This window comes from Dromiciops gliroides, chromosome 2 (assembly GCF_019393635.1).
Source record: "Dromiciops gliroides isolate mDroGli1 chromosome 2, mDroGli1.pri, whole genome shotgun sequence".
In the NCBI taxonomy this organism is placed as follows: Eukaryota; Metazoa; Chordata; class Mammalia; order Microbiotheria; family Microbiotheriidae; genus Dromiciops; species Dromiciops gliroides.
The window spans coordinates 318948751-318962882 of record NC_057862.1 but is presented as its reverse complement, the minus strand read 5'-3'; the positions used below and the strand labels follow the sequence as shown (position 1 = coordinate 318962882).

Sequence of the window (14132 nt, the reverse complement as noted above, 5' to 3'; positions counted from 1 at the left end):
GGATAGAGCACCGGCCCTGGAGTCAGGAGTACCTGAGTTCAAATCTGGCCTCAGACACTTAACACTTACTAGCTGTGTGACCCTGGGCAAGTCACTTAACCCCAATTGCCTCACTAAAAAAAAAAAAGAGAGAGAGAGAGTTTATGGTTAAAGGGCCTAGATTCAAATCCTGACTCTTTCCCTGATTACTTGTGTGACCTTGTACAAATCACCCAATTTCCCGGAGTCCGATTTTCTTTTAAATGAGAGAGTTGGAGTAGATGATCTTGAAGACTTCCCTCCACCTCTTTGTCTATAATCTTAAAATCATTTTGGAAGCAGTCCATGTAGTTTCTATCCCACCTCCCAGTTCTGGCTACTCCCATTTGCAGAGCTGCTGTAGTCTCACCTAAATTTCCTCACCTGTAAAGTAGGGCGTGTGATCCTTGTAAAGGCTGAAGTACTGTCACTGCTGACCATGGACCAAGCTGCTTTTCCATAATGGTTCCAGCTGGCATCTCTAGATTTCTCCTCCCTGCGTGTGCTTTGCTTCCCTCCAATGCCCCCAAACTGATTGGAAAAACAACCAGGGACCTAATCTTGCTCCATCAAGTGTTGACCATACAAACATCCCATTTGAAGAGAAGATAGTGAGACCCCCTGCCTTTCTAGGAAGAGGAAAAATGATGCTTGTGAAAAAACAAACACAGGATTTGCACTCAGAGGACCTTGCTCTGAATCCTGGCTCTGTCATTCACTTACCTTAGGGAAGTCTTTTCACTGTTCCTCATCTAGAAAATGAGAGGATTAGACTGGTTGGTCCCTGCCGGCTCTCTATGAACCTGTGACTTCCTGCAAAAAACCTGGAAAAAAGTTCTTAGAGATCAGTGGGATCTTCTGAGTGTGTGTGTATGTGAACTCCCCAGAGGAAGCTTCCTGTCCTATATGATCATAATAATAGCTAGCATTTATGGAGCATTTTAAGGTTTTCAAAGCTCTTTACACATCATCTCATGTGATTCTCACAACAATCTGTGAAATAACAGTTATTATTGCCAATGCCCATTTTACAGATGGGGAAGCCAACGATTACATGAAGCAAGCGCCCAGAGCTACACAGCTAGGAAGTATCTGAGATAGATAGGATTTGAACTCAGAGCACCCTGACTCAAGCCCAACACACTAAGCCCTGCTCCAGTTAGGTGTCTCAGAAACAGAAAGAAGAAATGGAAAACCATTAGAAGCATCCAGCAACGGAGCAGGTGCAGAAGAAGCTCACTGGAGATCTTTAAGCAGAGACTGGCTGACCACTTGGTGGAAGTGTTGTTGAAAGTTGGACCAGATGCTCTCGAAGGCTAGCTCTGAGGTTCTTTAGTTCCCTGAGGATGCTTTCTTCCTCCTTTTTCTTCCCTTTCCTCCACATGTGCACATACGTGCATGCTCAGCACAGGGGCGTACATGCGCGTACACACACACACACACACACACACACACACACACACACACACACACACACACACAGCAATCCTTGCTCCCCGCCACAGGGGGCTGACTCAGGCCCAGCTGTGGGGAAGGCAGAGAAAGGAGAAGTAGGGAGAAAAAACTGTCAGGGGCCGCTTCCAGAGAGGTCATCTGAGTGCTAACCACTGCCAGATAAACATCTAACTCATCCACAATATCTCCAGTCTTCCTCTCCAGTTCCAATGGCCTATAATTCTATTTTAAAAACTAATTCTGGGGCAGCTAGGTGGCGCAGTGGATAGAGCACCAGCCCTGGAGTGAGGAGGACCTCAGTTCAAATTTGGCCTCAGACACTTAACACTTACTAGCTGTGTGACCCTGGGCAAGTCACTTAACCCCAATCGCCTCACTAAAAAAAAATTTTTTTAATTAAAAATAATTTAAAAATTAAAAAAAAATACTAATTCTTTCCCCATTAAATCTGTACAACCAGAATCCCTCATTTTTTTTTTTTTAGTGAGGCAATTGGGGTCAAGTGACTTGCCCAGGGTCACACAGCTAATAAGTGTTAGGTATCTGAGGCCAGATTTGAACTCAGGTCCTCCTCACTCCAGGGCTGGTGCTCTATCCACTGCGCCACCTAGCTGCCCCATCCCTCAATTTTTATAAAGGTCCCAGAAAGGTTTGGTTCCTCCCTTCCCCTCTCCTCTCCTCTCCTCCCCTCCCCTCCCCTCCCCTTTCCTCTTCTCCCCTCCCCTCCCTTCCCCTTCCCTATCCTCTCCTCCCCTTTCTTCTCTTCCCCTCTCCTCTCCTTTCCTCTCCTCTCCAGTCCCTATTTCTATAATTTCCCATGGCATGAGAATGGTCACTGCAGCTGTTTAAGGACTGTAATCTCCCTCTCCTGTGCTCACCTCTTTGTTTCATAACACATCTATTAGCTAATTGATGCTCATGTCTTCTTCATGCCTCCAAACCTTCTCTCCCTCTTTTTGCTTTTGCCATCCCAGAAACCCAAGTACCAAGTGCACTGGAAGATCATTGAGGCCTGCGAAGGGAACAACTACATCTTCATTGATCCCACACAGCTGCCTTATAATGAGAAATGGGAGTTCCCCCGAAATAACCTGCAGTTTGGTGAGACACAGTTGGCACCCATCTGGGTCATAGATTCAGGAGGGTGGTTAGATCCCATGAGCTAGTAAAGGACAAGGTCTGGTTGTCTTGACCCTCAGCCCAGGACATTCTCCTGGGTATAGACTTATTTGATGATTGGTAGTTGGGGAGAGGGTTTCTGAGGGAAGTGGGACCTAGGGATCCCTGCTTCCCATTGCTAAAGAAAGATATAAACTATCCCAGCTACTGTCACCTGTTGATTTCACTAGTTGTGCTCCAATTATTCCCAATAGGCTCCTTCTGCTAAGAGAGGACATATAGGGGCAGCTAGGAAGCACAGTGGATAGAGCACCGGCCCTGGAGTCAGGAGGACCTGAGTTCAAATCCAGCCTCAGACACTTAACACTTACTAGTTGTATGACCCTGGGAAAGTCACTTAACCCCAATTGCCTCACAAAACAAACAAAAAAAAGAGAGAACACATACAGTAAGGATAGTCTGATGAAGTCACACAATGAGATTGTGGGACACACTATGATTATGTCCACTTTAAAGTAGGTTTTGCTTTTTGATATATAGTATATGCTGAAAGTATTTTAAAAAATACCAGTGACTCCCCCACTCTAAGACTGTATGGATAGAGCATTGGCATATGACCTGGGGTCATATCCTATATCTGGTACTAACTCCTTGGGTGACCTTGGGCAAATCACTTGTCTTCTCTGGGCCTCAGTGGAGGAGGAATCCTCTATAAAATTGTGGGAATTGGACTGTATGCTCTCTGAAGGACGTCTACCTTTGGATTTATTTTCAAGAATTATATAACTTATTTTGAATTGATTGAGTTCTTGTGGGTGGGGGGTGGGAATGGAGGGGGGAAGAGAAGTTGGAACACAAAGTTTTTTAAAAATTGATGTTAAAATTTTGTTTTTACATATATTTTGGAAAATAAAATTCTATTCAGAATAAAAAAATTTAAAAAGAAAAAAAAGAATTATATATCATGGGGCAGCTAGGTGGTGCAGTAGATAGAGCACTGGCCCTGGAGTCAGGAGGACCTGAGTTCAAATCCGGCCTCAGACATGTAGCACTTACTAGCTGTGTGACCCTAGGCAAGTCACTTAACCCCAATTGCCTAACCAAAAAAAAAAAAAAAGAATTATATATCATTTAGTCAATGCCTCCAGTCCCAGACCATTTGGGTGTCTCTCCTCCACTGCCCTGCCCAATCATGTCTGGTATTCACTTCCCAGCTTACATCTCTGACATCCAGTTGAGCTTGCCCCCACAGAGTTGAGTTGGGAAATTTGCTCTGTTCCATGCTCATCTCATCCTCTGTACTCCCCATGCATTCCTCTCCCCTCCCCTTCCCCGATAGAGCTCTGAACAGCTTATGTTGGTGACAGGTAAGACACTGGGAGCTGGAGCCTTCGGGAAAGTAGTGGAAGCCACGGCCTTTGGACTGGGGAAAGAAGATGCTGTCCTCAAGGTGGCTGTGAAGATGCTGAAGTGTAAGCAGCAACCCAGGATGAGGGGTGGGCCCTGGGGGATTCCAAGGGAAAATGCAAGGCCTGGAGGAATTCGGGGTAAGGGGCAGGATAGCTAGGGAAGCCCTAGAGGGTTGGGGGTAGAGGAAGCCAGGATGAAGGGCAGAGGCTGGGGGAGTCAGATGGGGACTGGTTGGGAAGAGAGTGAAGCACAGGGTCTGAGGTATCGACCTTGAGTGTTGGGTCTTCAAAAGTCATCTCAAGAGCTAGACCTCAACCTTCTCTCCCTAGTGATGAGATTGTGGGAAGGTCGCTCTGGCCTCTGTCTCTCTTGGGACTGGTATCTCCAAAGATAAGCCTGGTAGGAGCTGGAGATCAGGATACTTGGTTTCTCTTGGTCTTAAAACTTTGGGCCAGCCCCTCGTCTAGCTCCCTCTCAGGGTGCTGTTCCCTGGTTTTAGGAGAGGAGTCTGAACTGTGTCTTCAGACTGCAGGAGGCAGTTGTGAACAAGAGCCTCAGGACCGATCTTGGCCTCTGATGGCTCCTGACATTCTTGCTTTAAGTACAGTAGCACTTTCTCTGTCCCTCTCTTGGTGTCTCTCTTACTTTCTTTGTCTCTATCTGTCCCTCTCTGTCTTACTGTGTGTCTCTGTCTCTGTCTCTGTCTCTGTCTCTCCCTCCTATTTCTCCCCATGTCTGGCTCCCTTCTTCTATCTGTCCCTCCCTCTCTTTCTCTTGTTCTGATTACGCCCATCTTCTCTGTCTCCCAGCCACTGCTCATGCAGATGAGAAGGAGGCCCTCATGTCTGAACTAAAGATCATGAGTCACCTGGGGCAGCATGAGAACATTGTTAACCTGCTGGGAGCGTGTACCCATGGAGGTGAGACACACACTACACAGAGGGGCCAAGGAACCTCAGAGGTTGGCCAGGGTTTCCTCGGAAAAGGGTCCAGGAGATAGATAACAGAGAGCTCTGGGCCATGCCCCAAATAGAGAATCCCAGAATTATAAAATCACACGATGATGTCATTTCACAATGTGAAAGAGAAAAAAACCTCATCAAGGGTAGACAGCTCGTTAGAAGCATGGCAGAGACCGAAATCCATCCTTCTTGGCTTCCAGTCCAGCAGTATTTATTCCTTCTATTCACCATGAGGTCTTTAGCCTCCAGGAGAGTACCTGTCCCTTAATATGTGTGTTCCCCTGGGAGTCTTGAGCATCAGACTTCTCCCACTCTTCTCCCAGGGCTGACTGTGCCTACCGGTCCCTCCTAATCTAGGCCCAGTCCTGGTCATCACAGAGTATTGTCACCATGGTGACCTGCTCAACTTTCTACGCCGTAAGGCAGAGGACATGTTGATGCCAACCCTAAGTTCGGAGCCTGATGGAGGTGCAGGGTACAGGAACATCCATCTGGAGAAGAAATACATCCATGGGTAAGGGCACAAGACAGCCTGGGATGGGGCACAGGCTGGGGGGAGACATGGTGTTGGCGTCCTTGGGCGAGGCATGGGAAAGGAAAAGAAAAGCAAGGCTATACTGACCTCTGTTCCCCCATCTCTACTATGAAGAATAGCTACTCTACTCTTAATTTTCCATGCCAGTGAAGAGACTTAATCAATGAATCAATCAACAAGCATTTACTAATTACCCACTATGTGCCAGGCATTGGTTGGGGTGGAGGAAGTACAGAGACAAAAAAAAAAAGTCCTTGCCCTAAAAAAGTTTATGGACTTCCCACACAATGGCTGATCCAGAAGTCCTTTCTCATTGACTTTAGAATGCAGCCTATTCTTTGGGGGGGCATTTTTGGGGAAGGGGATCAGAACAGGTCCGGAGTGGGGAGTGGCAATGCTGACTGGCTGCTTAGATGAAGTTTTAGGCTGACTGGGGGTATTGCTCCAATTGCTATTCCCTGCTTGTTCAGCCTTTCCTTTTACCTAAAATCCAAGGTGGGTTGAGTAGAATATTTCCCTAAATAGGCATTTCCTTAAACAGCGTGGGCCCCCAGACCACTAGAATCCCGACAGGTGTTTGGGAGGACTAAAGGATAATGGCGAGATGAGGGTGGGGATAGGGGTTGGGGAGGGCCTCGACATGGCCCTTTGTCAGCCCTGGTGGTCTCCACCTGCCTGAGGTAGTGATAGCATCTTCTCTAGCCAGGGCCTGGACACCTATGTGGAGATGAGACCTGTCTCCTCCTCCTCCTCTTCTGGCTCCTTCTCTGAGCAGGGTAAGGAGAGGGCTGCAGTCAAAGTAGGGGGAGAGCCTGGGTGAAGGGAAGGGGAAGAGCTGGGGAGCCGTTTGAAGGGCGATGGGGGAGAGGATGGGGAGTGGAGAGCGAGGGATGTGAAGGGGTGGGGGACGGGGATACAGGGAGCAGCCTGTCAGCGAGCAACTCTGTGCCTAGACCTCGACCAGGAGGACGGCCGGCCTCTGGAGCTCTGTGACCTGCTGCGCTTCTCTGGCCAAGTGGCCCAGGGCATGGCTTTCCTTGCCTCCAAGAACGTGAGTGTCTGAGGTTTGACCCCAGCTGCCTGGCCCTCCTCCAGCACCGCAGGACAGGGAGCTGAAGCCAGGCTAGCTTGGGCTCAAAGCTGAGGGGCTAGGTATGAGGGAGGGTGTGGGAGAGGGAAGAGGGAGGGCTATTAAGTGCACGTGTGTGTATGATTCTTGAGTTGGTCTTGCTTGTATTTCCAGCACCTAGAATAGTGCTTGGGGGGGCAGCTGGGTGGCGCAGTGGATAGAGCACTGGCCCTAGATTCAGGAGGACCTGAGTTCAAATCCAGCCTAGCTGTGTGACCCTGGGCAAGTCACTTCACCCCAATTGCCTCACCCCCCCCCCCAAAAAAATAGTGCTTGGAGCTAGTGTTTTATAAGTACTTGAGATAAATGTATATGCACATGTATGAATACACACCCATCGGTGTTCTAGTAGAGTGGGTGAATTTGAGCACTGAAGTGATCATGAGTGACTGGGGCAGGAACAGGCCCCGAGGTCTCCTCCTCTCCCAAGGGAAGTCCAATGTTCCGATTGTAATCCTGAGGCTTCAACTTTCACAGTGTATTCACCGGGACGTGGCTGCCAGAAACGTGTTGGTGACCAGTAGGCGTGTAGCCAAAATTGGAGACTTTGGGCTGGCAAGGGACATCATGAATGACACTAACTATGTGGTCAAAGGCAATGTGAGTAACGTGAAAGGAGGTGGGAATAACGGCCTAGGCCAAAGAGCTGGGAAGGTGGGGACTAGGATATACAGGGGACCTCCCCTACTCCCAGGTTCTGTTGCCCCCTCCGTGACAGACTGGGTGCTCCCTGTGTCTAGGCACGCCTGCCTGTGAAGTGGATGGCTCCAGAAAGCATCTTTGACTGTGTCTACACAGTGCAGAGTGATGTCTGGTCCTATGGGATTTTGCTCTGGGAAATCTTCTCACTGGGTATGTATGGTGGCAGTAATGCTCAGGGTGTCATCCGACAGGTTGGGGAGCCTTCTCTGGGTCTGTCTGTCCTTGGAATATTCCATTCCAGGCCCTCAGGGCCAACATGCCATCACTCATTCAGCCATTTGTTTGCTGACCTCCAGTCGAGGTTTTGGGAAAGCCAGAAGCAATAGAAAACCCAGTACCTCTCTAATTGCAGATCTTTCCCCCACACTCAAGTGGGAGGGTGGTATGTGTGCATATGGAGAAGGGCAAAGGGGGTTGAGAAAGGCATGTGGGCCAAAACAACTGCCACTATCATTAGGGCCTTGCCTTTTGCAGGTTTGAGTCCTTACCCTGGCATCCTGGTGAACAGCAAGTTCTATAAGTTGGTGAAGGAGGGGTATCAGATGGCCCAGCCCGACTTCTCTCCCCCAAACATGTGAGTTCAGACACTAGGAAAGGCTTAGGTAGGTTGTTCTCTCAGAATAACCACTCAGCAATGACCCGAAAGGCCTGGCACCTTCTTCCTGCCTTTGGGTCATACCAACCTCCTAACATACCTATCCTTCAAGACCAAGTTTACACTGGCAACTCCTCCACTACACCTGCCCAAATTCTCTTCTTCCTCCATGCTCCCACAAAAGGCAGGGGGTGGTGACAAAAGCACTTTGCAAACCTTAATGTAGTACAAGGGATCCTATCCCTTATCCTCTTCTTTGGTGCCTACTTAGTCTAAGCCTCCAGTATGGAACTGAAGGGATCTGAGTTGGGTGAGGAAGACTTGAGAGGGACAGGCAGACAGCATTCCTGGTGGCAGATCCAGACTAGGCACTGAATATGGGTTGCTTCTGCCCATTAGATACAGCATCATGCAGGCATGCTGGGACCTGGAACCTACTCGGAGACCCACCTTTCAGCAGATCTGTTCCTTTCTTCAAGAGGAGATGGATGCCACTAGTAGAAAGCAGGTAAGCTGGGGCCAGGGGAGGGAAGTTGGCTAAAGTGGTACCACGGTGAACCTAAAGGGGACTAACCCGCTCTCCTACACCTTCCTCTTCAGGACTATGCCAACCTGCCCGGCAGTGGCAGCAGTGAGGAGGAAGACAGTGTCATTGAGCCCCTGGACTGCTGTGACCAGGTGGACAGCAGCCAGCCCCTATTGCAGGCCAATAACTACCAGTTCTGTTAAGTCAGAGAGTCCCTACCTCTTGCTTCTCTAGACTGCCTAGTTCTTCTGTGGAAGGGTCAACCTAGGGCATGAAGAGACACTCGATGATTTCGTTATTTCACTGAAGGGCTGGGCCCACCTTTGAAGCTCAGGAATATAAATAGGCTAGCTATTTCCCTGGGAACCCAGTTATTTTTGCATGCCAGGATCAGAGTGGCGTATGATAGCTGTGCTCCTGTGTAGGCCCTTCTCAATCCATTGGTGCTGTAACAGCCTATTTTAGCATCTATTGCTAAACATCCTCTCAGTAACTTTATCCTTTTATCACCCCCCTTCATACTTAAAGAAAATAATCTCGGCCTTTACGGCTAAGAATTCCTCTCTCCTCGTTCCCTTCCCTGTGGAAGACTAAACTCGACCTCAAGAACCAAAAAACTGCTTCATTGGATGTGTGGCCCAAAGCCCACAATACTGGAGAGGCAGCACGGCATGAAGGATGGGATACAGAATATGAAGGACCTGGGTTTGAATTCCACTCCCTAGCTATATATATGGCTCAAGACAAAGGCCTGCTTCCTCATCTATAAAAGGATGAAGTTGGATTCAATGATCCCTAAGGTCCTTTCCAGCTTTAAATCTATGAGCCTATTGGAACAGGCCTGGATCGGCAGAGTGGGAAGGCAGAGAAAAGTCACCACGTGCAGAAGGCGTCGGCCATTCTTAGCAGCAAAGGCCAGTCCTATCACCCCCACTCGGCTCAAAGCTCATGCATAGCATTGCTGTCACAAATAGCTTCAGGGATGCATTTCCTTGGGGAGGCAACATAGCAAATTCATTTGGCGAAAGTTTGTTTTTGTGGGGGGCTTTTTTGGTTAGAATTTAAGTAGCACGACTCCTAGGTTTCCTTCCCTCGTTGTTTATGCCCTGCTTTGGGTTATTATAGCATTAAAAAGTCCAAGGTCTAATAACATCAGGGCTTACCTTCTTTGGTCCTTGAAGTTATCAGTCATCGCTCTAAGGGCTGGCTAACCTTGGCATTTAGCAGGGCAGGAATGTACCTTAAAGCATTAAACTAAGCTACCTACTTTTAACTAACAGTTATCTCACAGGATGTCAAGGTGAAGATTAAACTAACGACATTAACTCAATCAAGCCTCTTGATTTCTTTCTAATTAAAAAACAACAACAAAAACAACCCAGAACAAAGCAACCCATGTCTCTACCCCTTTCCCAGACAAAGCTGAACCCTCTCCCCATTGGGCCTGGCTCTTCCCCCTTGATGTATATAGTTCCTTTTTCTAATGTTAACCTTTTATACTGAAGTTATGCCCTCTAAGAAATCAAAATAATTGCCACAGCTCCAAAGGATAAAAAACAATGTGAGATCTATGGAGCCCACTGGTATGGAGAAAGGCTTCCTAAACCTTTTCCACTTAAGACCCCTTTTCACTCGTGAAATGTTTACACTGTCCGGGGTATAGAGCTATATAAAATAAGTACACATAACCTTGTACTGTTGCTGTTACTGCTGTTGACCCACAGTTTAGGAAACTTTGGTACTGATGACACTTGAGAAGGGACAAGGGTGCCTCCAAGGGTAAATAAGCTAATCTAGAGATGCTAAGATCCCGGGTCCAATCTCCACTCTGTCCCTTTGGGAATGGCTCAGTGTAACCCATCCTTATCCCTGGTGCAGGGCTACCCACTCACCAACATATATCTCACATGAACAGCACCCACATCATCCCCATACAAAGATCACACATCTGACTTCTGCTTCACCCCAAAGTGGATAATTTATTAAACTTTATCATTTGGGAAAAAAAAAATCACCAACTCCTCAAATAAATTAATCAAAGAATGGCAGGCTCCCATACCAAAATGGCGTTGGGTGTGTGGACCAGTTTTACCATTCTTACAGTCCAGTCCGCTTCCCCTTCATGGAAGGGATGTTCACCGACACAACACGTGTGCCACAGCTCCTTTGCCTTGCCCGCATCCTCCCCCCATCCTCTGGTCCCATGTCAACCCTGGACGATCAGTGGCTAAATCCCCATCGGCAGAGTGATATGGGAATGTGGAGGATGTGGCTGGAAAGAAAAGGAAGGAAGACTCCCTTCCTCAAAGCTACGACTGGGAATGATGCAGGCAGACCCAAGAAACAGAAATGGGAGAAGCTGGGTGATCCTAGGCCAGCTGGTCCCTGACTAATTATCTTTCAGTGGAGGATTCTCTGGCTTCCTACTGTGGCTCCCTAAAGCTGCTTCCAGATTTGGTTTCTATTGTAAGAAAAGACTTAGGCCATGAATAGGACATAGCACCAGAAAGAATAAAGTGCCCAAAGGGGTAGAAGCTGGAAATCACAGAACTAACAAGCCTGATCAAACCATGCAAAAGCCCTGCAGGGTCTCTGGATGTGCTCTCTCAGAGCCAAAAATGAAAGAGATAGTGAGAGCTTCCTAAAAAACAGGGTTATGACATGGCAAGTCTGGCATACCAAATGCTCAACCCAGCAGGAAGGGCTATCTCAGTAACAGTCCTGACCTACTGCTTCCCCTCTTCTGTGGATGGGAGCCCAAGTCCCATCACACATACTCTTGGAAACCTGGGTTGCAGGGGGTAGGAGGTGGGATTGGAGGGGAGCAGAGGCAGTTACAGACTGGCTTTGACATCCTAAGTGCTATTCCATGGCTGGAAGTGGATTCTGGAGCAACCCACCACCATCAAATGAAGTGGTACACAGCTCTAAAAGGAAACAGTCTCTACAGGGGGGCTTCTTGCCTGCCCTGAGAGCAGACGGGAAGCACATGGCTCTTTGGTCATCACAAGCAGTCAAAGGCAAATAGCCTCTCTCTCACTGCAAGGCAGAGGGGAGTCACTGCCAGCCCACTGGATGTATCTGCCTGGGGGCACCCCCCCTCCACTATGGCTTGAGACAGAAGGAGCAATGCCTTCAGGGGTGAGCCTGGCTTACTCAGAAGCCTCCCTCTCTTCCCCCTGAGGATCCAGATCGTCTTCCTCGATCTCAGTCTTGATCTGTGCCACACCCAAGCGATAGAGAGTATCTCGGATCACCACCTCTCCTGGCTGGCAGCTCTGTACAATGTCCTGAATCTGCCGGTTGACAATCTCTCGACTGGTGAGGAAGTCTATGAGGCGGTTGTAGAGGTAATAATGAGTGGCATTGTCAAAGGTCACAGGTCGCTGGCGAATGTTGCTTGTCTTGCTGTCCGCGATGGCAGTGAGGACAGCTTCATAGGGTTCCAGCTCTCGGCACAGGGAGAGGGAGTGGTGCTTGGAGCTGGGATCACTGGGGTTGTTTGGGTCTGTTCCAGTGTGCACAATGCATCGGGTGGTGGTTTTGGTGACTGGGTGCTGGACTGAGTGCTCAGCTACCGTCATGTCTACAGTATAGTGTCGGTCCAAAAGTTCTGGGCAGGACATGTACTGTAAGACACAGAGGGAAAGCCACATTCACAACAGGAAACAACTAGTAAATTCAGGCCAGGGACCACAATGGAAGAGGGGAAGATGTTTATCTGGAGAGGTAGCCTATCTTCTCCAAGTGGCATAGGCTGGGCTATGTATCTAGCAAGGGCCCAAACCCAGAGGAGGACCAGATAAGTGAGGAAATACCTAGGGGAGGGGGCGGGCCTCAACCTGCCTCACTGTGTCTTAATACTTCAAGGAACTATGATTTAATTGTTGTGGGCATTTCCTTCCCCAGTGCTGATCTTAACTTCCCTATGCCTTAGAAATAGCCTACATAAATCACTGTAGCCAAAGTAAATTTTCTCAGGTATCTGCCTGTATCCATAAACTTCTCTGTCAGAGTCTGATATTCTTTTGGCAAAACCTTTGAGATGCTAGGATCCCCTCCACATTATGATGATGTAGCATTGTGTCTAAAAAAGAATGGCCAAAAGGGGGCTGGCAGGAAGTTTAGCATGAAACCAAGGGACCTGACTGACTTGTCCTTCCACCTGAGTCTCCTGGTAAATATTTAACACATGCAATAGCTGTGGAATGACTATCATATCACATTCCCAATACCCAACAAAGCAAGTGGTAGGCTCTATTTTTAGCAATCAACTATCTTTTTTTTTGGTGAGGCAATGAGGGTTAAGTGACTTGTCCAGGGTCACACAGCTAGTAAGTGTCAAGTGTCTGAGGCTGGATTTGAACTCAGGTCCTCCTGACTCCAGGGCCGGTACTCTATCCACTGCGCCACCTAGCTGCCCCAACAATCTACTATCTTAAAGATTTATATAGTAACAGTTTATTGTAACAGAAAAATTACTAGAATGAAAGTCATGCTTTGCTGCTAATTGGTTGGGTGATCTTAACTAAGTCACTTTACTAACCCAAAAGGAACCGGGGCCGGGGTAGGGGGGTGGGGGGTGGGGGGGTGTAGCTAGATGGTTCAGTGGATAGAGCACCAGCCCTGCATTCAGGAGGACCTTAGTACAAATCCGACCTCAGACACTTGACACTTACTAGCTGTGTGACCCTGGGCAAGTCACTTAACCCTCATTGCCTCACACATACACACACACAAAAAAAAGAACCAGGAGAAATGTGACAAGGTTAAAGGTTGGTAATTAAGTTCAACATGAAGCAGGTCCCTTAGATGACTCACTGTTGGGGGCTCTGTGGGGCTGGAGAAGCAGCCCTGGTTCCTCCCCCACATCTGACTGGTCAGCTCTGGGTAGCACAAGTCAGCACACAGAGACACTGGTGTGGCCAGATCCACTACATAGACCGGAGGCCAATGGCGTGAGGAGGTGAGCAGGTCTACATGGTCACGAGCACTTTCCCCTCGGACCAGGTACTTGGAGCCACATATCACCTGAGGCCAGAAGACACAAGACATAGATGAAGGAATACTTAACCAGAATCAATGACTAAGAATATCCCAAAGGATTTGCTGCTTTCCAAGATTAAAAAAAATAAAACTCCAGTCTGAAGCGAGTGCAAACTCTGCATCCACCTCCCTTCCATTATTTCCTCCCAACTAGTTTCCTCTCTGGGTGAAGTTACTAGATCTGAATGTCCTATGGGCCATCTAGTGGCACCAGGAAGCAGATCCTGTTCTTAGCTGTCACAGTGTGGCCCTGTCCCAATTCTATGCTATTCTAGAAAAGACCTGGCTTAACATCTCTATCTCTGCTACTCCTGCTTATTCAGGAACTAAGTCCTTCCTCCCCACGAGCAACCCTGATGTTTCCTTACCTGGTGGGGACACACCTTGTAGATTTTGCCCCCTGTGAGGTGGGATGGAACTTGTCTAGCTCCTCCCCCATTCTGTATAGATTCATAGAGAGCCAACAAGGAGTAACAAAGCTGATCCTGGAGAACAAAAGACAACAGAAATCACTACCTTGGAATCTGGATCCAGGACTTGCTTGGTGATGCTCCCTTCTGGAGACATTATCTGAACTTCTGAGTGCTGGCGTGTAGGGCCACACACATTGCTTTGACTGTCTAGCTTTGTATAAA

At 48.2% G+C, this 14132-nt stretch overlaps 2 protein-coding genes across 4 annotated transcripts in view; one reads left to right on the top strand and one right to left on the bottom strand.

Moving 5' to 3' along the window:
* Nucleotides 1-9781, top strand: part of CSF1R (colony stimulating factor 1 receptor) — a 52452-nt gene extending 42671 nt beyond the window's left edge. Inside the window, exons 11-21 of the mRNA XM_043980169.1 lie at nucleotides 2448-2574; nucleotides 3960-4064; nucleotides 4812-4922; nucleotides 5322-5478; nucleotides 6202-6275; nucleotides 6453-6550; nucleotides 7106-7228; nucleotides 7369-7480; nucleotides 7805-7904; nucleotides 8325-8433; nucleotides 8526-9781. Coding sequence (XP_043836104.1) covers nucleotides 2448-2574; nucleotides 3960-4064; nucleotides 4812-4922; nucleotides 5322-5478; nucleotides 6202-6275; nucleotides 6453-6550; nucleotides 7106-7228; nucleotides 7369-7480; nucleotides 7805-7904; nucleotides 8325-8433; nucleotides 8526-8654 — 1245 coding nt within the window. The 3' untranslated portion in view covers nucleotides 8655-9781. The remainder of the gene's footprint in view (nucleotides 1-2447; nucleotides 2575-3959; nucleotides 4065-4811; nucleotides 4923-5321; nucleotides 5479-6201; nucleotides 6276-6452; nucleotides 6551-7105; nucleotides 7229-7368; nucleotides 7481-7804; nucleotides 7905-8324; nucleotides 8434-8525) is intronic.
* Nucleotides 9782-10410: 629 nt separating this feature from the next.
* Nucleotides 10411-14132, bottom strand: part of HMGXB3 (HMG-box containing 3) — a 61957-nt gene continuing 58235 nt past the window's right edge. For all 3 annotated transcript variants that reach the window (XM_043987507.1, XM_043987505.1, XM_043987506.1), the window contains 3 exons: nucleotides 13866-13982; nucleotides 13273-13482; nucleotides 10411-12080 (listed from right to left, as the gene is read on the bottom strand). In XM_043987507.1, coding sequence (XP_043843442.1) covers nucleotides 11604-12080; nucleotides 13273-13482; nucleotides 13866-13982 — 804 coding nt within the window. In that variant the 3' untranslated portion in view covers nucleotides 10411-11603. The remainder of the gene's footprint in view (nucleotides 12081-13272; nucleotides 13483-13865; nucleotides 13983-14132) is intronic.